Genomic DNA, 23,313 nt, shown 5'->3' on the forward strand with positions numbered 1-23,313 from the left:
CCCACTGTAGCTCCATGCTAGCCATGTAAAGCTGGCTCCGTGCAGAAGTCAGGCTGCTGCCCTTGGGTGCTGTTAGAGTGTCAGCATGCTCTCAGCTATCATGCTGCTAATGAGATGTTTGAAAGGGCTTCTTGAGCCATCTCGCATGGGATTCTTGACTTCACATCTGTCTTGCGGTTTGTGCCTTGTTTTAAACTTTTCTTTCCATTCATCTCGGCCCCAAGTTTGCATAAACCAGATGTCAGCATTTGAAAAGGAGGTGCAGGTCCTGTTTTCAGCTCTGGGTGCACAAATGGGCCCAGGTGATGTGCAGGGTTGGTTGTGCCAAGGCTGCTGTAGAAGTGCTGGACTTTGTTTTCCCCTGCTACGTGTCCCTTGGGGACCTGCGTCAGCACTGGCACTTTTCCTCAGGGGGCTGCAAAACCTCCTTTTAGTGTCTTCCCTTAATAATTTCCTTCACAGGCAGAGGAATGCCTGTGGAGACACTGGAGAAGATGCTCTCTAGCCCCCAAGTGAACAGCCACGCCGTGTTTCCAACGGGCTTTGGGGGCTAGAAAAGATGCTGCGGCGCAGGAGAGAGCGGATCGAAGAATAAGGACTTACTTTGAGCGATGGAAACTTCCTCTCGCCGCTCGGGAGCAGCCGGAGCGTTCACTGGGGAGCACCGAGCCCCGGCTCTGCCCGCCACAGGCCGGCCAGGGCGGTGGCCCCAGACCCTGCGCTGCGGCTCGCGGGCCCCGCTCGGGAGAGGGAAAGAGGCGGCCTTTGCAAGCGGAGCCCGGCTCCGCGGACGAAAGCGTTTCTCCTCGGGGGCGAGGCGGGAGGCTCCCGCCCCTCCATCCAGGGCGCCTCCGTCCTCCCCGCCTCACGCGGCCGGGCCGGAGCCGCCGGAGCCCGCGGCCGCCACGCCCCGCCGGGAGAGCGCTGCCCCGGCGCTGCGGCCGGGGTCCCCCGGAGGGAAGCGCCCGGTGCCGCGGGAGTTGTGCAAGGCCGGCGCCGCCGAGGCGAGCCGCCGCCCGGGAGCGGAACAAAGAGCCCCGGGCCGGCCCGGCGCCGCCGGAGGGGCAGCGCCCCGCGGGGCACCGCAGGGTAGAGGGGGTGGCGGCCGCCCGGGCCATGCAGCTGCCGGGGTGTGGTGGACGCGGCTGGCGGCGCCCCGGAGGGGGCAGCGCGCGGAGGGGCGAGGGTCTGGCAGCGGCGGCAGCCCCCGAGCGGGGCAGGGGCGCGGCGGAGCCATGCCCGGGGCCGGCTGCCGCGCCGCTCGCCCGGGAGGGGCTTGACCGCGCCTCATGCGAGCGGGAGGCTCTCCCCGGCGAGCGGCGGGGAGCAGCCGGCCTCCCGCCCCCCGGTGCCCGGCGTTGCCTGAAGAGCCGCGGCAGCACCGGGGAGTGACTCGGCGGGGGGGAGGAGAAGAGGAGTAAAAGAAATCGGATTGCCGCAGGATTAGGAAAGGGGGTGGGGAGGCGAAGCCCTCTCCCCCCCCCTCCCGGCACACACTTGTGAAGCTTTTCAGAGTTACCCTTCAGCATCAGCGGCACCGGCAGGCGAGCCCCGGGGATCAGCGACACTGAAACGTGCTCGGCAAACTGCGGGAGAGATCCGAGGGAGAGGAGCGGCCCGGGCCAGCCGACCCGGCCCCTGCCCCTGCCCGCACCCGCGGGGGACTGCACTTCCCGTCTGCGATTTTTTTTTTGAACTTTTTTTTTTCTTCCCCCCCTACTCTCGCTTTCTCGACGGGTTTTGTAGCATTGCGGGCGGGCGTGTTGCCGGGCCACCGGCCCCGGGCGCCGAGGTGGGTCGAGAGGGAGGGAGAGATGCCTCTGATGAGAGGGAGAGTCGTGCTCATCCTCGGCTTCGTCTTCCTGACAACGTTCCTGGCTGCGGTGAGAGGGCTGCCCCTGAGGAGGCAGCGCAGCAGCAGCCCGAAGGAGAGGAGCTCCAAGCTGGCGGAGGTAAGGCAGCCTTTGGGGAAGGACGGAGAGCCGGCAGGGTGCTGGGGCGAGCCCTCCGCAGCCTCCCCGCCCTCTCCCCTGCCCGGGAAGGCGAGGGCAGCCGGGCCCCTGGGCGGTCATTGGGGCTCCCTCGGAGGCGATTGCGCATCTCGGAGGGGAGCAGCATCCCACACGTGTCCTCGCGGCCAGGCCCCGGGTGGAGAAGCAGCAGCGGGGAGAAGCAGGGCTTCGCACCTCCCCTCTTCTGGGCTGTTTCCTCACTCGCTGAGGGGCAGAGCCCTTTCCCGGCCTCTGGGGTTTTCGGGTAGCCTCAGGTCTTTGCATTGCACAGAGGCTGCAGGAAAGGGGCTGGTTTAGGTGCTTTGAGATTGGGGCCGAGTGCCGTGACCCGGTGCCCGGGAAGGCCCGTTGCCTCCAGGGGGCAATATCCCTCGTAGGAGAGAGGAGTCCGGCCGCGACCCGGCCTGCGGCAGGAGTGGCGAGGTTGGTGGCACTCCAGGACTCCGCTGCTGCACAGATCAGAGGTGACGGATTTCAGCCACCATCTCTCCTTCCCGCTGGGACGACCCTGGGGCAGATCCCAGAGTGGTCATGCTCCCTTCTCATCCCGGCGGTCTGCTCCCCGTCAGCGTCCCCCGGGCAGGCCGCCTCTTCCCCCATCAGCATCCCCCCAGGAGCCCCCACAGGCTGTGGGGACAGGTCCCGGGGCTGCGCCTCTGGCTCTTCTGAGAGCCGGATCCTGGCCAGCGCTGGCTTCGGAGCACGGGTCATGGACGGGGAAACTCCAGCAGGCAGTGAGGGACTGGTCAGACTGGGAACCGGCTGGTGGGACCTGATGGGGATGACAGGAAGGGAACAGGGAAGAAACTACCAGGAGGTCAAGGAGAAGGGTTTGAATAAGAAAGACGGACAACCGAATGGTTAAAACAAGCCATTCCCATCTTGAAACTTGTTCTCTGGAGAAAAAGTGGTTCAGCCAGCAGAGCTGTTGACAGTACCCTTTTGAAGAATGCTACTGCTAAAAGGGGGTGAAGGGATTAACTGGGAAAAGTGGAGATAGCAGGAGGTTGAGCAGGACAGGGTAAGAGCAGCCCAGCCCTTGTTGGCGATACACAGCGGTTTGGGAAGCGGCAGGTTTGATCTGCGGTGTCTGTCAGACGGGCAGAGGAGGTGCTGAGTGATGGGAATACACTGTACTGCTGGGCATGGCCACAGCACGGTGCTGATGTGTGGAGGAGCCCTGCTGGCAGTTCCTGTCGGATGCACCAAACTCCATTCCAGCATGAAATCCAGGGAACAAGTCTGAAGAAGGAATCTTCCTCACGGAAAGCCTGGCCAACAGGCAAGAGAGTGCATAGGCTGCATCCAGCCAAGTACCACCAGTGGACCCTGGTACTGGTTTTGACTGGAGCGTGGACGGAGCAGATACAAACAGGACTGCTGGGGATGTTACGTGCTGTAGTGCTGGTAATACCGTGTTGGTCCTGTACTTTGCTTGTGAAACTTCAAGCATAGAGGGAGATGCCGGGTCACTCACCAGACAAACGCCAGGCAGAGTGTGCTCGGGCACCGGCTGCAGAGGGGGTAGGGATTTATGCTTGAAATCCAGGAAAGTATTGCAGCGGTGGGGCAGGGGGCATAGGATGGGGACAAACTGCATGTTAGGAAGCTGTGCAGGTCCCCACCCCAGGACCCTGCGGTGCAATCTCAGGCTCCTTTTTATCTGACGTCTAAAATAGTATCGCGAAGCAGGGGGAACTGCTGTCAGTCCCAGTTTGTGAATGGTTGTGAATGGGGAGCGTTGTGCAGCCAGCCAAAGATCACACACGGCAATTACACAGCGCAGCCTCTGTCCCCAGGACCTTTGCTTCTCGCGGAAATACAAACATACAAGAAGTTTATAGGCAAAGGTTTGACGGTGGAGGTTAGGAGCAAGGAGGAAGATGAAGAATGGATTCCTCTGGGGGCCTGTTGGTGCTCCTGTGCACACGCTGCATCCCTCGGGGTACTGGCTTCACAGCTCACACGGCAGGGAGAAAGCAGCAGGTATTGGCATGTGTCTTCCAGCTGCCTTTTGGGAGGAAATCCTCTGTTTCTGGTGCATGCGGGGGAGAATTTGGAGTAGTCGTGCCTGGCTGTTTGAACTAAAGCGGAGAGCACAAGCACAGCAGTATGGTGGTTTAAAAAAAAAAATCCAGACTGATTTTGGGTCATACACACAGATGGTTCCTGTTGCAGCTCTGATAGGTCCTGTCTCTATGGCAGCAGGGCAGCCACAGCTGGAGTATTGGTTACGCTATGGGTAATGCCCCACAGATGTGGGTAGAACGAAGGGGGCCAGGAGGAGAAAAATAGAAATGACGGAGCACAGCAGATAGACAATCAAAACCATTAAACAATTACATAACTTGGGCTTATTTTAATTTAACATCTTTAAAGCAAACATTTTTCCTCAGTTTAGAATCAAATGGGAATTTTTATAACCTGTGCTGAGCCTAAGAGTTGCACTTCCGTAGTAAAATAATTTAGAAAAATTAAAACCAATAAGGTTTTCAGTGATTTTTTTAGTTAGAAATTCTTCTAATTGCAGTTAGGATGGAGGGAACACCTGCTTTACCTTTTGGGTGATAGCCTTATCATTATGTCCCAAAGTCCTGTACCTGTAGTCAGGATCCATTACTTCCAGCCACTACCAAAGCACTTGCATCTACGTTTTCTCAGCTGTGATACTGTGCAGAAAAGCATTGCCTGAGTTACACTGAGCCCAGCATAAGCAACAGATGTAGCAAGAATATTTTCTATTTCTTCAAATCTATTTGACTGGAAGTTGAAAAGGAACAATACTTTCTTTCCAAACTGTGACTTAAATCTAACAAGAGAAGATACCTGCTCATTCGGAGGCTTTTTGGCGGTGTTTGGGAAGGCGGGGGGCTCCGAAGCAGCCAGCAGGTGTACAGCAGGGTTTTTAGAAGTGCTTTTGCGGGTTGGATGCATCACACTTTGACGTGGGCAGAAATGTGGCAGGTCCAAGCACTGACCCACGCCAGCGGCTCTTCAAGTTTGGGTAACTGAATACTTGGGAAAGCTTGTGTCCCTTGTGGAGACAAGGGACAGCTCATCACATTGCTTAATGCTTTGTTTATTTATGGAGTTGGGGGTTTAAATGAGAGATATGTTTTGATAAACTCACTGGATTTCAAAATACTTTGAGCATTTTTAATAGATGTTTGGATTCTTTCTGACTGATACCAATCGGTTCCAGTGCTCTTCTAGCGAATAGAGAATAGCTAATACTCTAAAATGCTAGAAATGTAAACGTTAGAAGTGATTAGATCTGTGTGAACCGACACAACTGCTTCAATAACTGCATAGATATAGTAGTACGGGTGATGAGGGTGTTGGTAGTGAGCGTGGCACCTCGCAGTGACGGGGTGCAGCAGAGCAAGCCAGCAGTGTTTTTTGGAGGGTTCAGGCTGCCCAGCTCAGGTCTGGTGGGTTTGGTGGGTGCTCCTTCGCAGGAGGGAACTGCTCTGAGAGAGGGGGCCGAGAGCAATGCCAGCGAACTCCCCGAGGCACCCAGGGGTGTTACTGCGGGGCTGGGACAGGGGCAGGGTGAGAATCCAGGCTGGAGCTTGTTGTTGGAGTTCCCCTGGTCTAAGGCTGTGAGCAAAGTAAATCTGGCATCTGCGGTAAGAGATAATGGAGGGCAACAAAAGAAATGCCAAGCGTAGCATAAGGGCTGTAGTTGGCTGCAAATCAGTGGGTTTGTACAGCACCTGGTATGACTGGCTCCTGGCCCCTGGGAAATAAGGAAACGAGTAACAACAGTACGTATTATTTACTGGTTACGTCAGGCAGTGAGAGTAGCGACGAGAAACTACCTTTAAAACTGAAGATCTACACCAAGATGTTCTGCCTGCCGATTCAAAATCATCAGTAGCAGTCTTGAATTAAATAGACCTGCCCTGTGCATAGGGAGTCTGAGTGCAGAGAAGTGCTTAAGAGTTACGTATATAGGAGTGATGTGATGCCTGGCTGGAGATACCAGTGAGCGGAGACTAAAGGAGCTCCAAGGTAACGTGGCATAGCTGTACTAGATAAAAAGTGTTACAGGGAAATATCAGCTGGACTTGAGTGGAGTTTGTCAGGAAACTATAAGCTGGGGTGGCTCTGTCATTTGGGAGCCCTAACGTAGCCTGGACACACTGCCTGGGGAGACCACTGGGGTGATGGGCTGTCAGGAGCCCGGGGGTGGCTCCTGCCTGCGCAGGCAGGGGGGTCTGCGGGAGCCTCCCGTGTGCGTCCCCCCGCCGGCGCCTGGTCCCTCTTGACCCCCGCCCAGGGCTGTCTGGATCTCGCTTTCCCCAGAGGCATTTCCCCATGCCCTGCTGCAGATCTCTAGCCTGTGTGGTCACCCATGTCTGCCCTGCGTGGGGGCACTGCCCGCACAGCTGGGGCACGAGTGGGCGGCCGGGCCGGTGCCGGCTGCCCACACAGCCAGATGCCCACGGCCAGTGCGGGCTGTGTCAGTAGCGGAGTCATTTTGCCTGCGGATGTGCTTTTTACCTTTTCATTTCTTCAGCAATTAAGCGTTCTTGTCCCTGGCTTTGTCCTTGGCAGAGGTCGGATTTGTGGGTACAAAACGTGCACTGAAGCATCCTTCCGCTCTGAAAGGGGCTCTTTGTGCGCAGGGAGGTACTTCGCCCTTTGTAGCAAATTTCCTTTTGAGAAGTGCCAAATTATCTTAGTCAACACAGTTGAAAACCCTCCCAGCCCTGGGGCTGAGGCAGGAGCAGAAACAAAGGGAAGCCGGGTGTAGGGAAGCTGCCCAACAAGGGGGCTTCTTCGCTTTTCACTGCACAAATAGGTCTGCTGCGTTCCCATTGTCGCAATCAAAGGGGTTCCTGTAAAAGGCACATGTAAGAGGAAGAGATTAGGCATAAATCACTCCGCAGGGCATTGCCCGGCCTTCTCTCAAAAAGCCCGTTCCCAAAAGTGTTCCGGTTCTTGCAGACCTTCCCCTTAAAGACAGGCAGGCCAGGGGACTCATCCTGCCTCCAGCAGTGGTCCCGCCAAGCCCATTGAGGTGATGGAGGGAGTGTGTTGGGGATTAATTCCTGCTTTCATCTTGTCAGTCTCTTATGGGTAAGGATTGCAAACAAGGGATCTTCTGTTTTCTGTCATATCAATAAATAATATTCCACTCAGAGTGATCCCCAAAACAAGATGCCTGGACACTTCCCATAGGGAAGCCTGAGGACAGTCTGAGCTACAGTCTCAGACACAGCGAGGTGGCCCATGCCATCCAGCTCCTCCAAAGCACATGTTGTCAGCCAGAGGCTTGGGTTTTGTATAAAATACCAGAGCTTATAGCCAAGAAGCAGCGAAGAGATTGAAGCCATGTTGCGGTATGAAAACATTTCCGTTTCAGAAGGAAGCTTGCAAAAGTGCAAGGACTCGTTCTTTTTTTTTTTTTTTTTTTGTAGACTTGCAGAGAACCTTCATTGGGCTGTCGAATGCTTTTACATGGCCAGCTGTAAAAGTCAGCCTGCATGGTACTGCTTCCAAGCCGTTCAACTTCTGCACATTCCCTATGTGTAAGGACTACTGGGGCTTGTCTGAGAGGCTGTTATGAGATATACTTCATCTCAGTACTTATGAGATGAAGACATCAAAAAGATGGTGACCGACTTGCCTCTGAGTCCCAGGTGGCTCTGGGCGTGAAGGGCACCAAAGCCTCCTGGGCTGCAGGTTGGTTTAGTCTCCAGGGGAAGGATACAGCTTCAAAGGGAACAAAATGCAGTAAATTGCTGCCTTCTGTTGGTCCCCAGTGCCGCTGGGTGGTTGCAAGGTGGGGACCTGGCTGCAGACAGCCTGGAAGCACCTGTGCATGCAGGGAAGAGGTGGTGGTGAGGCGCGGGTTTATCTTGGATGAGGAGCTGTTGGTCCACCCAGTCTGCCAGGGCCTTATCTAGACCACAGGACTTGGGGTGCGAGGCAGGGCAGGGAGCATGTCCCCAGCCAAGGGAGCCTCCATCACGCAGGGTATGGCGGGAGGCTGGTGCCTGGCATGGATGGGTACGGTGACCTTCAGGTGAGCCGTCCCCCATCCCAGCCCCAGCAGCCTGAGCCTGGATGTGAGCAAGCCAGCCCTGGCTCTTTCCTGGCAGCTGAGCCCCGAGGCACTTGCCGGGTGAGGGGATGGTATTTGTGGGGTGGCCGGGAGATGCTGCAGGAGGTACCCCACTAGTGGAGGGTCAGCACCTCTTCGCCTCCCTGGGATCTCCTCGCTTCCCTACAGCTTTGGTGCTCCCTCCTGCTGCCTTCCCTTGCCCTCTCCTTCACCTGCATCCACTCCCGCAGCAGCCAAAATCCCAGGGAGGCCAGCTGTGCCATGCCATGCAGCACCTCCAGCAAGACAAAGTGTCGTACAGACGTCTTCATGACTGCTGTTCCCCCCTGCCCCGTCCTCTCCGGGAACACTGGGTTGTATTACATGGTTAAGCTGGCTGCTCCTTAAAAATTGAAGACCCCCTTTAGGGGATCATCTAGCTCTTCCCTCCTGGGAAGCACCCGCAGGGTGACCCCCCTCATGCCTCCAGTGCAGGAGATGCAGTGCTGCCTAGAGGTGCTATGGGCATCTCGGGGTCAGCTTGGCTTCCTCCACATCTGGGATTACAGTTCAGTGATTGCACGTCTGTGCCCGCCCTGGGGACCGGTCCTGAGGTTACAGCTGAGATCCCAGTGGGAAGTGACTGGCCAAAGGGAAGAGGAGGGGTCAACTGGGAGCTAAGATGCTGGGGAAGTGGGGCTCCCCGTCTGGATGTGCCCTAGCTTTTCTCTGACTTTGCACTTGCCTCTGCAGCCCTGCAAACCTCCGGCTCCCATCTGGTGGGGGGAAAAAAAAAAAAAATTTTTTGATGAGGCAGTTAGAAGTAGCAGAGACTGTCCTGGAAAAGCTTATGAACAGGCGAGTTATGAACGACACAGGCTGGAGCCAGAGAGAAAGGTTTCCCTACTCCGAGACCCTTTCACCAGCCCACGCTGAGTCAATAAATCCTGCCACTGGGCTGGGGAGCAGAGCCGAGCACCTGGGGCAGGGGCTTCTGGTCATGAGTCACTCCAGCTTTGCCCCTTCGGGAAGCTGAGATGCAGCATCCCTGCCTGGATCCCGTCCCGTGCAGGGCATGGGGATGCTGCGTCCTGATGATGGCCTGAGCCCAGCTCAGGTGCCCATTTTGTCTGTCTCCAATGGATTTGGAGCTGTTTGGTCATCTGCCTTCCCTGCCCCACTGACTGCCGGGGGGGGGCAGCCTGTGCACCCTGCGTAGGACAAGGGGAGCGGGTGCCTCCTGCGCTCCCCCCTGTGTTCCCCCACACTGCAACCTCTTCTAGCAGGCTGGGGGAGCAGGAGGAGGCTGGCGTCGGCCTGATCCCTCCGGTTTCTGCACTTGTTTTGCACTATTTGCGTTGTTGGGGTTTTTTCCCTTTTGCAGTTTTGCCTGGGCTGTGGCGGGGAAGGAAGCAGCAGCTGGAGCAGTCGGAGGGTTACGGTGTGCAGCCTAACAAATGTGGATCATTAGCTGGAACAAGTTAATGGTTACTGAAGCACATGGGGTTTAGAGCTGGAACAAGTTAACAGCAACTCGGTCCGATGCATTAAGAGCTTATGTGTATTACAGCTCAACTATGTTAACAGAAAACATGTGCCCTAGCAGGAGCATTTGCCAGAGAGCACCAGAGGGTATGTGTGTGTGTGTCTGTTCACCTCTCTGGGGGACCTTTCGGTGCAGTCCCCGCAGGGGCTCTGCTCCCGTACCCGCTGCTGTGCTGTACCTGAGCCCCTCCCAGCTGGCCTGGCTGCAGCAGAGGTCTCAGGGGTGCTTTCCTCCTCAGGTGAGGGTGCCTTGCCACCGGCTGGGCTCCTGGCAGCAGGTACCACCTGTCAAGGGTCAGCCCACAGACCTGTGCACTTGGGCAGAGTCTCTGGTGCAAGGACAGCCCTGGCTGTTGTGCTGGGACATGTCAGTGGCGGTAACCAGGTGCTCCAGCTTCTCCAGTGCAAGGCCGGTGTGGTTCATCCGTATGGGAGGCAGGGCAGTCCCTCTTGGGGGGCAGGTGGGGTGGAGAAACTGAGCTGTGGTGGACCTTCCTTGAGAGCCTTCTCCAAGTACAATGTACAAAGTACAAGACCTGCATCTATTCCTGGCCTTGCCTCAGGCTACCTGAGAGACCTGTAGCAGGTCATTTTCTTTGTCTGCAAAATGGGGGTTTTACAGCATTTGTCTCAGTGTTAAAGAGGGAGAAGATATTTATGGTAGAGAAGCACCTGCATGTGACACCAAGGAGGGCAACGGCCAGGCATGGCAAGAGGTGAAAAGCCACTGGGCTCCTACTTGTCCTTCTTGTGTCACAAGTGACCTGGGGAGTTGGCTGAGGATGCCACAGGCAAGTTACTCATGGGCAAACCTGCAGGAGAGCCGGCTGCGGTGAGAGGGGCTAGGCTGTGCCGATGGGGACACGTAGTGAGGAGCACTGACAGCAGCCTGGCCAACCGCCCTATTTTCAGTCCTGCACAAAGTCAGCTATGCTGTGTCCTTGCTGCATGGTGCTGCATGCTGCTGCTTCTCCATGCTGAGGTGTCTTCTGCTCCAGGGCTGGCTCTGCCTCATGGACAACCAAGTCACCAACCTTGGAAAGAGTTTTGAGATTACAGTTGTCACAGTTGTGAGACATGAAAATAACGAAGACATGAGGAAGCCTTTGATGCTACCTTCTACAGTTCCCAGCTCAAGTTGGGATGAAACTAGTTAGAAAAGAGAGTGATTCCGTATGATCTAAAATATTTTGATAACTGCATGACAATTAGAATCATGAGGGCATAATAATTATCAGCACAGCCCACAGTTTGCTCCTGGCTCCTGCTGGTCTGTCATAAACAGGGTCTGCCCACGCAAACGTGATAACAGAGTGCCCTTGTCCGTTCCACAAGCACTTGCAGAGCTCTCCCAAAACCTAAAGGGAGATGCTTGTGACTTTATTTTAAAAGAAAACAAAAAGCAGAACTCAAGTGTGAGTTGATCCTGAGGTGGATCAGTGAGTAGAGCAGTTGGGAGGTCATGGTCCCGCTCTGTACTTGTGCCACAGCCCCTTTGTGGGCAGGAATGTAACCCAGGGCAGAAGAAGAGGGAGGCAGCTGGAGATGTCCACTGCCTTAAATTACCTCTGGCAGATCTTCCAGAGCTCATTTGTCAAGACCCTGAGTAATGGCTCGTGCTAAACCACGAGCCTATAAGTCTAAAGTTGTTGTGTCTGATCGTTGGGATTATGGCTTAGGAGGTCTTGACCTCCCCTAACAGGGACTGGGTGGCATTTTCACCTTCCCCATTTTCTTGTAGGTACCCACCCAGCTCTTGACAGCTCTAGAAGCATGCTGTGCTTTGGCATAGTTCTGGGAAATCTGCTGAGTGGGTGATGAGCTGATGGGTAGCAGAGGTCACTTGCCTGATGTGTGTCCAGTGGATTTTCCATCTGGCTGAAAGACTGTGCTGGTGGATGGATTATGTACTGGTGGATGCGTTATGAGCCGCGAGGATCAAACCACAACCCTCGAGAGGCTGTGGCAGTATCGGCCATCTGGGCTAAAAAAGCCCTTTCTTTGAGTAGTGGTGGGGTCATCAAGGAGAAAGCATGCCCAGCAATATTGGAGGGAGTCAGCGTGGCCCGTTGCATTTGTTCCTGTTGATTACCCTGCTGCCCAACCTTCCTTTATTTTAAAGAGACTTAACAGTGTTGCTTGTTAGCACTGGAAAAACCTCCCCTTTCTCCCACTCCAACCAGCAAAACCTGTCCTGAGCCTTTCTGCAAACTACAGCCCCAGAGTTGCCCCCAGTCAGGCTGGCCTTCCTTCTGAAGCAGCCAACCAGTGTCCATCTGCTGCCATAGCTTTACAATAAAACCCTGCTCTGGACTTTTGCCTGCCTGGTTTCAGTCCAAAGATAAATTTTTTTTGACACTTTCTCCAGATCTTTGCAGCACATTTAGGTGAATATGGAAGAAGAACTTTTATGTTTTTTGGGTTTTGGGTTTTTTTTAAAAGGAAAAAAATTCTGGTTTGCATTTTGTACTTGGCTAATTGGTAAGTGGGCAAGTTTGCAACAAACTGCAGGACAGATTTTAAAATAATGTTGGAGAGAGCTTGGGGGAAAGAGTAGGAAGACGCTTGTGTAGACTCAGCTCTATTCAGGAAAAGATCAATAGTTCTTCTGGTGCGTTCTTGTTTCAGTACAGCATGGTAAAACTGTTCAAAGGAAACCTAACACAAGCAGTAATGATTAAGCAGCAAAACCTCCTATTCCTTATAATTATAGCCCAGTGAGATACTGGCCTTTAGCAAATGCATCATTTTCTTTACTGCAGTGTTAACAAGCCCAAGGCACAGCCTAAAGTTTGCCTCTGATCTGACTCCCATGCGCGCACGTTTCTTTGGTTCAAGCTGAACGAGTTTATGTGCTTGCTAATCGGCTTGGGGTAGGTGTGGGTGGAAGCTGCATCCTCTGAGCTTGTCTTATGCTGGATATTCGCTTGCTTGTGCTGCTGATGCACAGGCTCCAGCAGTGCTTCACTCCCCAGGGAGTTATCTACCTCAAGTGTGCTTGGCTTGGGTTTAACCCCATGATGAAGAGCAGCTCTGCTCATCAATGTATGTAGTTACAAAGACTGCTGCCGCCAGTGGGTTCACTTGCAGAGGTGCCGAGGAACGCACTGGAGGAACAAGTACCTGTGGTTGTGGTGGCAACATAGTGGTGTCCCTAGTTGCCAAAGGGCAGTACATCATGGGGACTACTCTGTTGATGTTTTCAGGTTTTAAACTGCTGTGGGATCTGAAATGTCATGTCTCTAACCATTTTTATGTAAGAACTGCAGCACATGAATGTCAGTCATTTGCTTTCTTAACCCAGTTCAGAGTCTTAGAGAAGTTTATAGCAAAATTGTAGATTTTAAGACCAGAAGAAATCATTAGATCCTTGAATTTCTTCCCTAGCACAGATGCAGTACTTATGTGTTGGGTCCAGTGACATGAGTTTGGCTGTCTCTGCAAGAGATACTGCCACTTGCCTTGTTAGCTTGTTCCTGTGGTTAATCACCTATGGCGTTAAAAGCATGATCCTTAATCTTTGGTTGAATTTGTCTGGCTTCTTTGACTTGGACACATTGGCTCCTATTGTGTGTTTCTATTCTGGATTAGGTAGTCTCTAGTACCTAATGGATTATTGCCTTAAAGAACTGGGAAATCAAGTCATTGCTTTCTCTTGCTGACATGACAAGTCTTTCACTGGAAAAGTCTTTCCATCCCTTGAAATGGTTTTGTGGCTGCTGTCTTTGCCACCTTCAGATTTCTGAGGAATTTTAATAGAGGTGTGTGGGCTAGAAGTGGGAAAATATCAGCCTTTAGTCTCTAGAGAAATGATGTGTGACTTTTCCATACACCCTGTTGCCTGTGTTGTGTACAAAGTAGGTATAACCCTGGGGTGAATTGCTGATGAGTTCCTTCTCCTTCCTAATATCTTTGCTGAGTTTGTGCCCCAAGGCGTTTAGGTAGCCAGCCCTACACACAGGAGAGCCTGGACTGTATGGGAAGGGCTCCTGGGCTGGTAGGGAGGCGGGTGTGATCCTGCTTATAGCCTTGGTCTAAACATGGTCTCCACAACCGGAAAGTGCATGCCCCAGAGTTTCTCTTGGCTGCAAGATGTTGATGGCTTCCCAGCACGACACGCTGTGCTTCTGCGGTGTGGTGGCAAGTGTCCTTCCCGGTGGCAGAAGGAAAAGGGAGCTGCTGACATCCAGCTCTGTGACGGTTTGCAGCCTTTCTTCCGCGCTCCGTGGAGAGCAGGGGAGTAGAGCTTTCACTCTGTGCAGGCCAGCTCTTCCCTTCCCTTAGCTGATGCTTAGCGGATGCTAAGCCACTGCAGTGGCTTAGCTCCAGGCTTGACGGCTTTACCCAGCTGTTCCCTAAGCAGGGCAGAGGAGAGGGTGAGTGTCCCGCAGCAGGAGTGTGACCCTCGAGGGAAGCTGCCTGCGTGGCTGGCAAGAGCCTCTTGGTGACACGGAGAAGACACATCTGTCCATGAGGATCGTGCTCTGACACAGAGGGAGCACTGGGCTTCAAGGACCTTGCCAAAATCCATGGCTTGATCAGCTGAGAACCTTGCTCAGGAGCACATCTTCTGATGCAGGGACGAATTTTAACCCAGCAAGCCTTGGAGCGATGCAGACATTAGCAGGAGGGAAGGGTTGGGTTGTGCAGTGCAGTGGCCGTCCCTGAAGGACTCTGGGGCATCCAGGGCAGACACCCTGTGGGGGTCTTTGTGCCTCCGGAGGATTTGGGAGCCGAGGGAGCTCTGTTCACCCTGTGACACTCTCGCAGCCAGTTCCTCTGGGGCAGTTTTATGTTTTCCCTGTGGGAACAGCACCCTGAATTTCTTGAGCTTGTTTGGGCATAAAATCTGAATTAGGCACTGAGTTAAGTTTGGAGACTTGCAGTCTGTTCCTGGCTCGCTTGCTCTGATGTCCTTGGGTGAGCTCAGATCTCGTTGCTAGAGGAGACCTCGCTTTCCATGTGTATTAAATTCGGGTTGTCTGTGAAACAAGCTTACCCAGCCCCAATAAGCTCATTACAAATTGGGCAGGAGCACCAACCTCACAGGGCTGTTGGCAGCCCGTTGTGCAGGGATTGCGCTGGGCACGCGCAGCTGGCAGCAAACCCAGCACCGGCACATGGTGTCATGGGGCCAGCACCGGCCACGGCCAGGTTTGCCTGCTTGGCCGCTCATCCTCGTTTCTGCTCCACCTGGGCTCCTCCCTGGTCTCTGCCAGGGAATCTCTGGGCACAAGAGGAGACCTGGCGGGGGGCTGAGGCACCAGGAGACAGGCTGGGGCAGAGTCAGGCATCCTTCCCATGGATTGTGGTTTTGGACGGGGCAGAAGCTGGGAGGGGAAGGTGCAGGCAGAGGGGTCTGTGCCCACGTTTGCTGCCAGCAGTGCCACAGGAACCCTCTTAGCCTGGAAGAGGGGTGAGCCCCGAATGCTCTCACTGGGCAGCACAGGCTTCCTCCTCCCTGCAGCCCTCTCTCCTCCAGGACTATCTGTTGAAGCCTGTCACCGGCCCTTCCCCGCGTCCAGCCTGCGCTGGGCAGCAGCCAAGGGACCAGCAGTGTCCCTGCTGCTCTTTTCCCTCCCCCGGGGACGGGGGGGTTGCGGGCTTTGATGTGCGGGCACAGGGCTGGGGACGGGCTGTGTGCGCTCATGAGAGCCTGGCCAGGCTCCAGCTGCCTTTGAAGTGCTCCAGTGATCAGGATGAAAGGGAGGGGAGTCCTTCCCCAAACCATCTGGCTCTAATTGCAGGTAGAAATGCCGCTCTGCCGTCCCGCCGTGGGGAGGGGGCACACCGCTCTCTTCGTTAATCCTGCGGCTCTCGGCTGGGCTGGCGTGAAGGGCGAGAGCTTGGGAACAAAAGGGGGTTTCAGCTGGGCAGCCAGAAATAGGCAGCCGCCGGCGGAGATGCTGGGGGTTCGGGCACCTCCGCTCCCGGCCTCGAGCTGCGGGGCCCCGCAGACCTTCCCGGGGACGGCCTGTGTGGCGGGGGTTTTTGCCAGTTGTTCCCATCTCCGGTTTCTCGGGCGCACTGGAGCCTGCCGGCCCTTTGACTTGTGCTCTTCTGTGCCGGCGCGCGCCGAGCGCGGGGACGAGGAACGTGGGAACTCGGCACGAGCCTGGCCGTCTGGCAGGGTTTGCTGGCCACCTCCCCGTGCTCCTGGCCAGCCGGCGCTGCCGCCCTGTCGAGGCAGGGCTGGCCACGAAGCACCACGTGCCACCACAGCGGCAGCAGCCATTAGAGCCATTGGCAGCACTGGCAAGTAAGTTCTGCTGTCCTGCTCGGCTGGGCATCTTCCCTTTCCCAAGGAGATAAAGGTAGCTGGGTTATATCTGCCAGCAGTTTCTTTCCCTCCTTGTGGTAGCCTTTGAGCAGCATCTGAAATCTCAATTAAACCTCTGTTGCTTGAAGTCGTCTGCCCTAGTACCGATACTGCACAACAATTTATTTGGGTGAGGTTTTTCCCCTTGTCATAAAGCCCTTGTTATAAACTTTTTATATAAATATATAAAATTATTAAACGTGAGCTCTGGTAACTCTGTGACCAGAAGCAGCCCTTGCCTTTACCCATCTCCAGGGACCAAGTGATGCCAAAAAGGGAGAGGGGGAAGCGGGAAGCCAGGTGAGACAGGCAGTGGGACAGCAGGGGGGTGCAGAGAGGGTTACTGCGGGGATGGGAAGCACCAGCCTGAATAGACCCATAGGTTGTTCCGGTGCAATGGGGCTGAGCCCTGGCACAGCATAGGCCACTAGGTATTAACTTGATTAATTAACATCTTAATTGCTGCCTTGATGCTGCAGTAAGATGCGGTGGAGGAACCATTTGGTGCAGGAGGCCAGACCCCCTGTGCTGGGCAGAGGTTTGCTCCCTGCACAGCCACCCTCACTGCCTCTTCCCTCTCCAGGTCTCTGCCTCATCCAACCCCCGTTCGGCAGGGGACGAGGAGCTGCCACCGTCGGGCAAGGCGCGGGGGCTGAGGCGGAGCGGGCAGGCTGGCCTGCGGCGGCACAGGCGCCGTGGGGTGGCTCCGCAGGCTGCCAGGAGCCCAGCAGTGCCCCAGCCCAGCAGCGCTGGCCAGGAGGAGAGCCTGCCTTTCGTGCTGGACCTGCAGAGCTTACCAGGGCTGGCCAACGTGGACCTGAGCGCCCAGAACCCCAATATCCAGGTGGGGAGGAGGTCTGGGTGGGTCGCGGGGAGGATGCAGGTGGGCACCGTGTGTGCTCCCCAGCCTCCCTTGGTTCCCTAAGAGGGAAGATCTCATGAATGGGGTCTGTGTGGCCACTGCCATCTGTCTTCTTGCTAACTACCAAGTGCAAATAGCTGGCACAGACAAGCTCCTTGCCAGAGGAATTTGCTCATGGCCTTTTCCCTGCCCCCTGCGGTCCCTCTCTGTAGAGCAGGAGCAAACGCTCCTACGGGGGCAACCTCTCAATTTTTGAGGGTTGTGTTGGTCCCTGTGGGTGACCACCAGCCCCCCTGTGCCTCCCACTCTGCCCCTGCTCAGTCCCTCTGGATGAGGCAAGACCTCTTGCTCTTGTTGCGTGGTCCTATAGCCCAAAGCATCTCTGGCCTCTCGACTGGGAACCAGTGCATGGGCTGGGAACCAGTGCATGGGCTGGTAGGTCTGTCCCAGCACTGTGCCCCAGCTCACTGCCCTGCCTCATATCTGGCCTCCAGGTGACCATTGAAGTGGTGGATGATCCTCAGGCCGAAATGGAGATGGACTTGTTGAAAGAGACAAGCAATGACTGGTCCCTGACGTCCTCTGAGTGGTTGTCCCACAAGGACCTCTTCTGGCCCCTCTTCTGGGAATACACTGACCCTGCTGAAGAAGAGGAGGAGGAAGAGGAAGAGGAGGAGGAAGAGGATGACAACTTGGATACAGGGGACAGGGAGGAGGATGAGGAGGAGGACGAGGAGGAAGATTACACAGCAGAGTATGAGGAGGAGGAATCCATGCTCAGTGGAGTGGGAGGTGACTGGGACCAGCGGTGGCCTGGGCAGAAGAACTGGATCTTCAAGGAAAAATATAATTACGGTGAGTCCTCTTGGGCACACACACACCGCTGCTGCCCTGCAGACCAGAACTGCCCTCCCATGCCTGCCTGACCTGCAGCCCTGTCTCGTTGCAGGGGGAGCAGCCCTGCACTGGGGATCACAGCATGCTGGTGCTCAGCTCCTACTTAAAAAATAAGTAAGCAGTAAGCATGCCAAGGAGCAAGGCCAGCACCCAGCTGGGGCTGCCAGCCATCAGACACACCAGCGTCCCAGCAGGAATTGCCCTTGCATGCAATCAGACTGGAGCACGGACTCTAGCAAAGTCATGCTTAGATGAGAAATACAGTGTAAATGTTTAATGGCAAATGCTGCTGCCATTGACTCGGGTCCCTGCAGTGACACCAGTGCCAGAAGCCTTTGCCACAGACCTGGGTCCCCCCCAGGAGAAGAGCTGCAGAGGGATAGATGGCAGATGCAGCTGGGCAGACAAGCCAGGGCACCACAGCAGCTCCCTCCTGCAGCTTCCTGGCCATGAGCCCAAAACCAGCCAATCTTTTCTAACATGTGATGCTTCAGCATCATGGCCAGTGCATTGGGCAGGTTTGGTGAGGATGGGGCTGGGCAGCGATGCCTGTCTGGGTTGGTATGGCCATGAGCAAATCTGTGAGGACGAGAACCTTTGCTTAGGGGCTGCTTCCCTGGGGTTGCCAGCGAGGACAGGTTGGCGCTTGGCATCACGTGGTTGGGCACCTCCGTGTGCCCTAGGCAGCAGTGGCCCTTGTCCCTGTAAAGGACAACCCAGAGACGGGGAAGAGCTGAGGAAGGTCCTGGGTGGCCGCTGGCTCCCCTTCTGCTGAGGCTTTGCTCTCTGCCTCTCCCCTGGCGTGCATAGACTATGAAGATGAGGAGGAGTGGAGCCCGTGGTCCCCTTGCAGCATCACCTGTGGCAGTGGCAACCAGAAGAGGACCCGGTCCTGTGGCTATGCCTGCACAGCGACAGAGTCGAGGACCTGTGACCTGCCGCGCTGCCCTGGTGAGCCCTTGGCCATACCAGTGCTTGGGCACTGGTCAACCCCGATGTGGGCTGGTCCCCCGCTGCTGCAGGCTGTGAGCATTGCTCATGCTTCAAGAACTCGTTATTTTTAATGTGATCTGGGCTAATGACCATAGGGGTTTGTTTCCATGAAGAAGCTCTGATGGGGCTTCATGGCTCCCCAGGCAATTATGTGGTGCCCAAGGGTGGCAGAGCTGGCGTCCAGCTTGGTGTGCGACTCCTTGCACCTCTCACACTGGCAGCTTGAAATGCTCTCCTGAGGCATATTGGGAGCCAGCTCCATCCACTGGGATTTGCATAACCCACAGTCGTGGGTGGGTCTGTCCTGTGTGTCTTGCTGCTTGCCCTTCCTTCCAGGCACAGGGCCATGTCGCCAAAGCAGTGACGGGAGAGGGGGGTGGAAGATGGATGGTGTCTGGTGCCCTTATGGAGGAAAAAAACCCACCACTCCTCCTGGTGTTCTACTTGGCTCTGTTGTTTTTTTTTTCCCTCTCAAGGAGCAGAGGGGGAAATGGTCTTCCCCACAGAGGAGACGCCTTTCAAAAGCGACAACACCACAGAGCTGTTCAACTCAGGTCAGCCTCTGCCTCTGCCTTGCACTGGGGACTCAGTGCCAGACCCCACGCGGGGCGTAACTGGCTGTGGGGAGGACTCTGCCAAGGGCTCACGCATCTTGTGTCCAGACCTAAGTCACCCAAACCACTGCCACATGCAGGCTTCGGCAATCATGCTGGGGAACCCAGTTTCTCCCACAGCCCTGGTACATGCATGGTCGTGATTTGGCTGAGGCCAGCCTGCCACGTGCCCTCTCCCATGGGGGGCATGCTGCCAGCCTGGTCCCTGTAGCAGTGGGTACCCTGGGCAGAGCCCCTGTGAGGGGCAGCTCTGCCCCAGCATAAAACCCCTTCCCGCTGTCCCTGCCTCAGGGATGGAGCCTGGCTCCAGCTCATCCCAGGAGCCTGGCTGCTCCTGTTTGGCACTTGCAGGCTCCACTGGTGGTGCTGGCAAGGCTGAGGGCAAATGGCAGCTGGGTAAAGTGGGGTGTAGGTTGCGCGTGCCCTCACCCTTTCGGTGCCTTCCCCCCCCAGAGGTGGACAGCTGTGAGAAGTGGCTGAACTGCAAGAGTGACTTCCTCACCAAGTACCTGAGCAAGGTGCTGACGGACCTGCCCAGCTGCCCCTGCTCCTACCCACTGGAGGCCGTCTACAGTGCCGTCAACCTGCGGGATGAGCGGCAGGGCAAGAGCTTCCGATGGCGGGACGCCAGTGGCCCCAAGGAACGCCTGGACATCTACAAGCCGACAGCGCGCTTCTGCCTGCGCTCCATGCTCTCCCTTGACAGCACCACCCTGGCTGCCCAGCACTGTTGCTACGACGAGCACACCCGCCTCATCACCCGCGGCAAGGGGGCCGGCGTCCCCAACCTCATCAGCACCGAGTTCTCCCCAGAGCTGCACTACAAGGTGGACATGCTGCCCTGGATCCTCTGCAAGGGTGACTGGAGCCGCTACCATGCTGTCCGGCCCCCCAACAACGGGCAACGGTGTGCTGACAACCCCACCGAGGAGGAGTACCTCTCCCAGCTGCAGGAGGCCAAGGAGTACTAGCCACAGCCACGCTCAGAGGAGCCACGGCCACTGCCAGCTCCCAGCCCAGCCCAGCCTGGTGAAGCCCAGGTCCTGCTCATGGGCTCCTCACTGGCACCGGGCAGAATGGGGAGGATGTGCCATCCGTCTCGTCGCCTCAGAGGGGCGCCTTGGCCCCCCTCGGATTTCCGAGGGTGCCAGAGGTTATTGTGGTGCAATCCCTGCCGTGCCACCCAGGGTGGTCCCGCACCCTGGGGTGCCTGAGCTGGCACACGGGGACCTGCAGGGGATGGAAGGTGTAAAGGGAACAGGGAGCTGCTCCTGATTGCTTTTATTCTCTGTGATCTTTCAATGCAACCTGAAAGCTGAGCCCAGTGAAATGGCCTCAGCTCCTGCTGGCTTCACGCCGCATCTGAGGAGCTGGCCTGCTGCAGGCAGAGCTGCCTGAAAGTGGGGATGGGTCCTCCTAGGGAGGGGCAGGACTGTCCCAGCCATGCGTACAGCGCAGGGCCTCCCCTCTCCTTGGGTTTTTACGTGTATGGTTGGGAAGGAGCAGGGAGAGGCTTAGCAGGGTTTCATGAGTCCAGGGGGTGTGTGGGGCAGGAGGAGACTGGCCACCTGGGCTCTCTTGGCAAGATTGCCTTGCCACTGCGGTTTTGGCTGTGAAAGGGAACACTGGGTGCCGAAGCCAGACACGGGTGGACCTCAGAGGAGGTCAGCATGGGCAGGACACCATCCGTGTGCATTTTAGCCCCTCTGCCTCAGCGCTTGGGCCAGCAAGGTGGCAGCACCCATGCAAGTCCCACCTCCACACCTCAGTGCTCGGGAGCACCTGTGGCATGGCCCAGTAGAAAGTCCTGTGTTTCCCACCCAGTGTCAGGAGGCAGCTCAGCCACCGCTCGTGCCATTGCTGGAGAGGAGCAAAAAGCACTGAGCCAAGTTGACCATGGGGATGGGAATGCACGCAGCATTGCCCCTTGCTGGTCTGCTGCTGGCCTCGGGCCCTGCTCCATGCTGTGTCTGCCCAGGTCCCAGGCAAGAGGCAGCCCAGAGAAAGCAAATTGTGGGCACACCCTGCACTCCTCAGACTCACTGCCTGGCCAGGCTCACAAGTGTGCCTCCAAAGGAGGAAGACACACACACGTGCTAATAATGTCAATACCTGGTGTCTGCAGATCATGGATCATGATGTTCTGTGGACACTTTGGTCTTGCCTGGGTTTTGTTCAGCTTTTCACAGGTTCATGGCAGTTTCTCCCAGCATATTTTGGGACCTGCCAAGTTTCCTGCAGAGAAACTAGGCTGAATACCTTTATCCCTGGATATTCAGTTGCTGAACCTGGCAGACACTGCTCATAGCTTTATTTAGCAAATTTTATGCATCAGAGGAAATAAAAGAGCAAGTCAAGCACACGTAAAGAAGAATGGAGTCATTTCTAGACTAGAGGTTTCACCCAAGGCTGTTGGCTACTCCATGTTTTTCTGCAGGACACTGTTGGACAAAAAAACACCTGCCTGGGTGCAGAGGTCCTTGGTTGACTCCTGTGCTAGGTCTGTCCTTCTTGCAGGAGCTTTCTCCAGGGCCAGTGAATATCCACAGTTCGGTAACTCTTTGGGGATTCTTTCTGGGAGTGTCTTATGAATGTTGAGTGAATGTTGATCCTTTTGCCTTGGTTTACTGACAGAATATTGCATCCTTGGTCATCAGTACCTAAGACTTCTTATTTAACCATTATTCCACACTCCTATCCCCAGACTCTGGTTATGGGTGCTATCAAAACATAGGCAGGCACTGTCCATTCCCCAACAGGTGTGCAGTCTGAGATGACCAGTGTTATGTAAAGGATGAGAAGGAAGATGCAACCAAATAAGCATGGATGGAGAGGCAGACCCTGGTAAATTTTCATGGCCATTGCATGTTCCCTAGCCCAAATGGTCATTTGCTGACTAGTTTCTGGTAAAGAGATAGGTCATAAAGAGGTGGTCAAGAGGGGGTCGCAGTGATCTGGTGACTTGGTTCTGGGAGCCTGGGACATGTGCAGGGAGGCTCAGCAACAGCCATGGAGGCGTTTGTACGGGAAGAAGACAAATTGACGAGCCAAGGTCATGGAAGGACGAGCCTGTTATCTTCTGTCATGGGGCAGAGCATCTTCTTATTTTCTCTCCTGTATCATATGTCATCCTTAACATCAGCAGACTCTCAGAGGAGCTTATTTACCATCAGTGCACAGACTTCTTTAAAACAACCTCTGGTTAAATGTGCCTAGTGTCCAGTATTGGACCCACGCAAGGAAACAGGACCTCTGCAAAAACAGCCTTTCTTGAAGGAGACTTTCAATAGCTCAGCCAGTTTGTTAGACTGGCTGCTCTCTGAGGAAGTGCTCTTATAATAAGGATTGTTGCCCAGGATTTGCATCATCCTCCTCTTTATACTGGGTATGTCAACCAGTCTGACCACCCAAAAGAACCTAGAATTTCTGTGATAAATGGAGTTCCCATCTAGGGGCAAGTAGAAAAAATTCTTGCATTGAGCCACCCCCAAAGCTGTTTGAAAGCCAAGTGGCTGTTCTGCTTCACTGCCTCTGTGGTTGGGATGATACAGGCAAGAACTGGAGCATGAGAGGGAAGAAGCAGTGTTGTTCCTCATACAGGCACCTTACACACTGGAAGACTTTGCGGGGCACCATGAGAAAAGTAGACATTAAGCAAACGTTTATTTTTATATCCCATCAAAGATTCTGTCCAGCCCACTGCTATTTAAGTGATGAATCTCTAAGCTTCCACTCCTTAAGTTTATTGTGGTTTTTTATATATAATATATATAAAATGTCTTTTATTCCTACAAAATTTCAGAGAAGAATTCTTTATTCTGATGCTGCAATAAAGCACTTTATATATGTATGTGTTGCTGAGGTCATTCAGTTGGGACTGAAGCATCTGTTGCTGTTAGTTTTGGTTGAGAGGGATGACACTACATTGAATGCTGCATGTCTTGGGTCCCCAGCCTCAGCTGTGACGACAAAGACCCTGGTGGCTTTGCTCCCTTCCCTTCACATTTGATGGTGTCTGG

At 55.2% G+C, this 23,313-nt stretch overlaps 1 protein-coding gene across 1 annotated transcript; it reads left to right on the forward strand.

Moving 5' to 3' along the window:
• Window positions 1–1,332: 1,332 nt before the first annotated feature.
• Window positions 1,333–20,342, forward strand: ISM2 (isthmin 2). Its single transcript, XM_082000032.1, has 6 exons — window positions 1,333–1,952; window positions 16,512–16,772; window positions 17,285–17,645; window positions 18,498–18,638; window positions 19,157–19,234; window positions 19,748–20,342. Exons 1-6 carry the CDS (start codon window positions 1,815–1,817, stop codon window positions 20,263–20,265), a joined length of 1,497 nt encoding a protein of 498 aa, XP_081856158.1. The 5' UTR covers window positions 1,333–1,814; the 3' UTR covers window positions 20,266–20,342.
• Window positions 20,343–23,313: the final 2,971 nt, after the last annotated feature.

Source organism: Phaethon aethereus (assembly GCF_964289735.1).
Source record: "Phaethon aethereus genome assembly, chromosome: 5".
Classification (NCBI taxonomy): Eukaryota; Metazoa; Chordata; class Aves; order Phaethontiformes; family Phaethontidae; genus Phaethon; species Phaethon aethereus.

What these genes read in the sequence shown, in the direction of transcription:
- ISM2 (XM_082000032.1), top strand. Translation starts at nt 1,815, where the DNA reads ATGCCTCTGATGAGAGGGAGAGTCGTGCTCATCCTCGGCTTCGTCTTC. An exon ending in CAAGGAAAAATATAATTACG is followed by an intron (nt 17,646 to 18,497) that starts GTGAGTCCTCTT and finishes TGGCGTGCATAG; the next exon opens with ACTATGAAGATGAGGAGGAG. An exon ending in TGACCTGCCGCGCTGCCCTG is followed by an intron (nt 18,639 to 19,156) that starts GTGAGCCCTTGG and finishes TTCCCTCTCAAG; the next exon opens with GAGCAGAGGGGGAAATGGTC.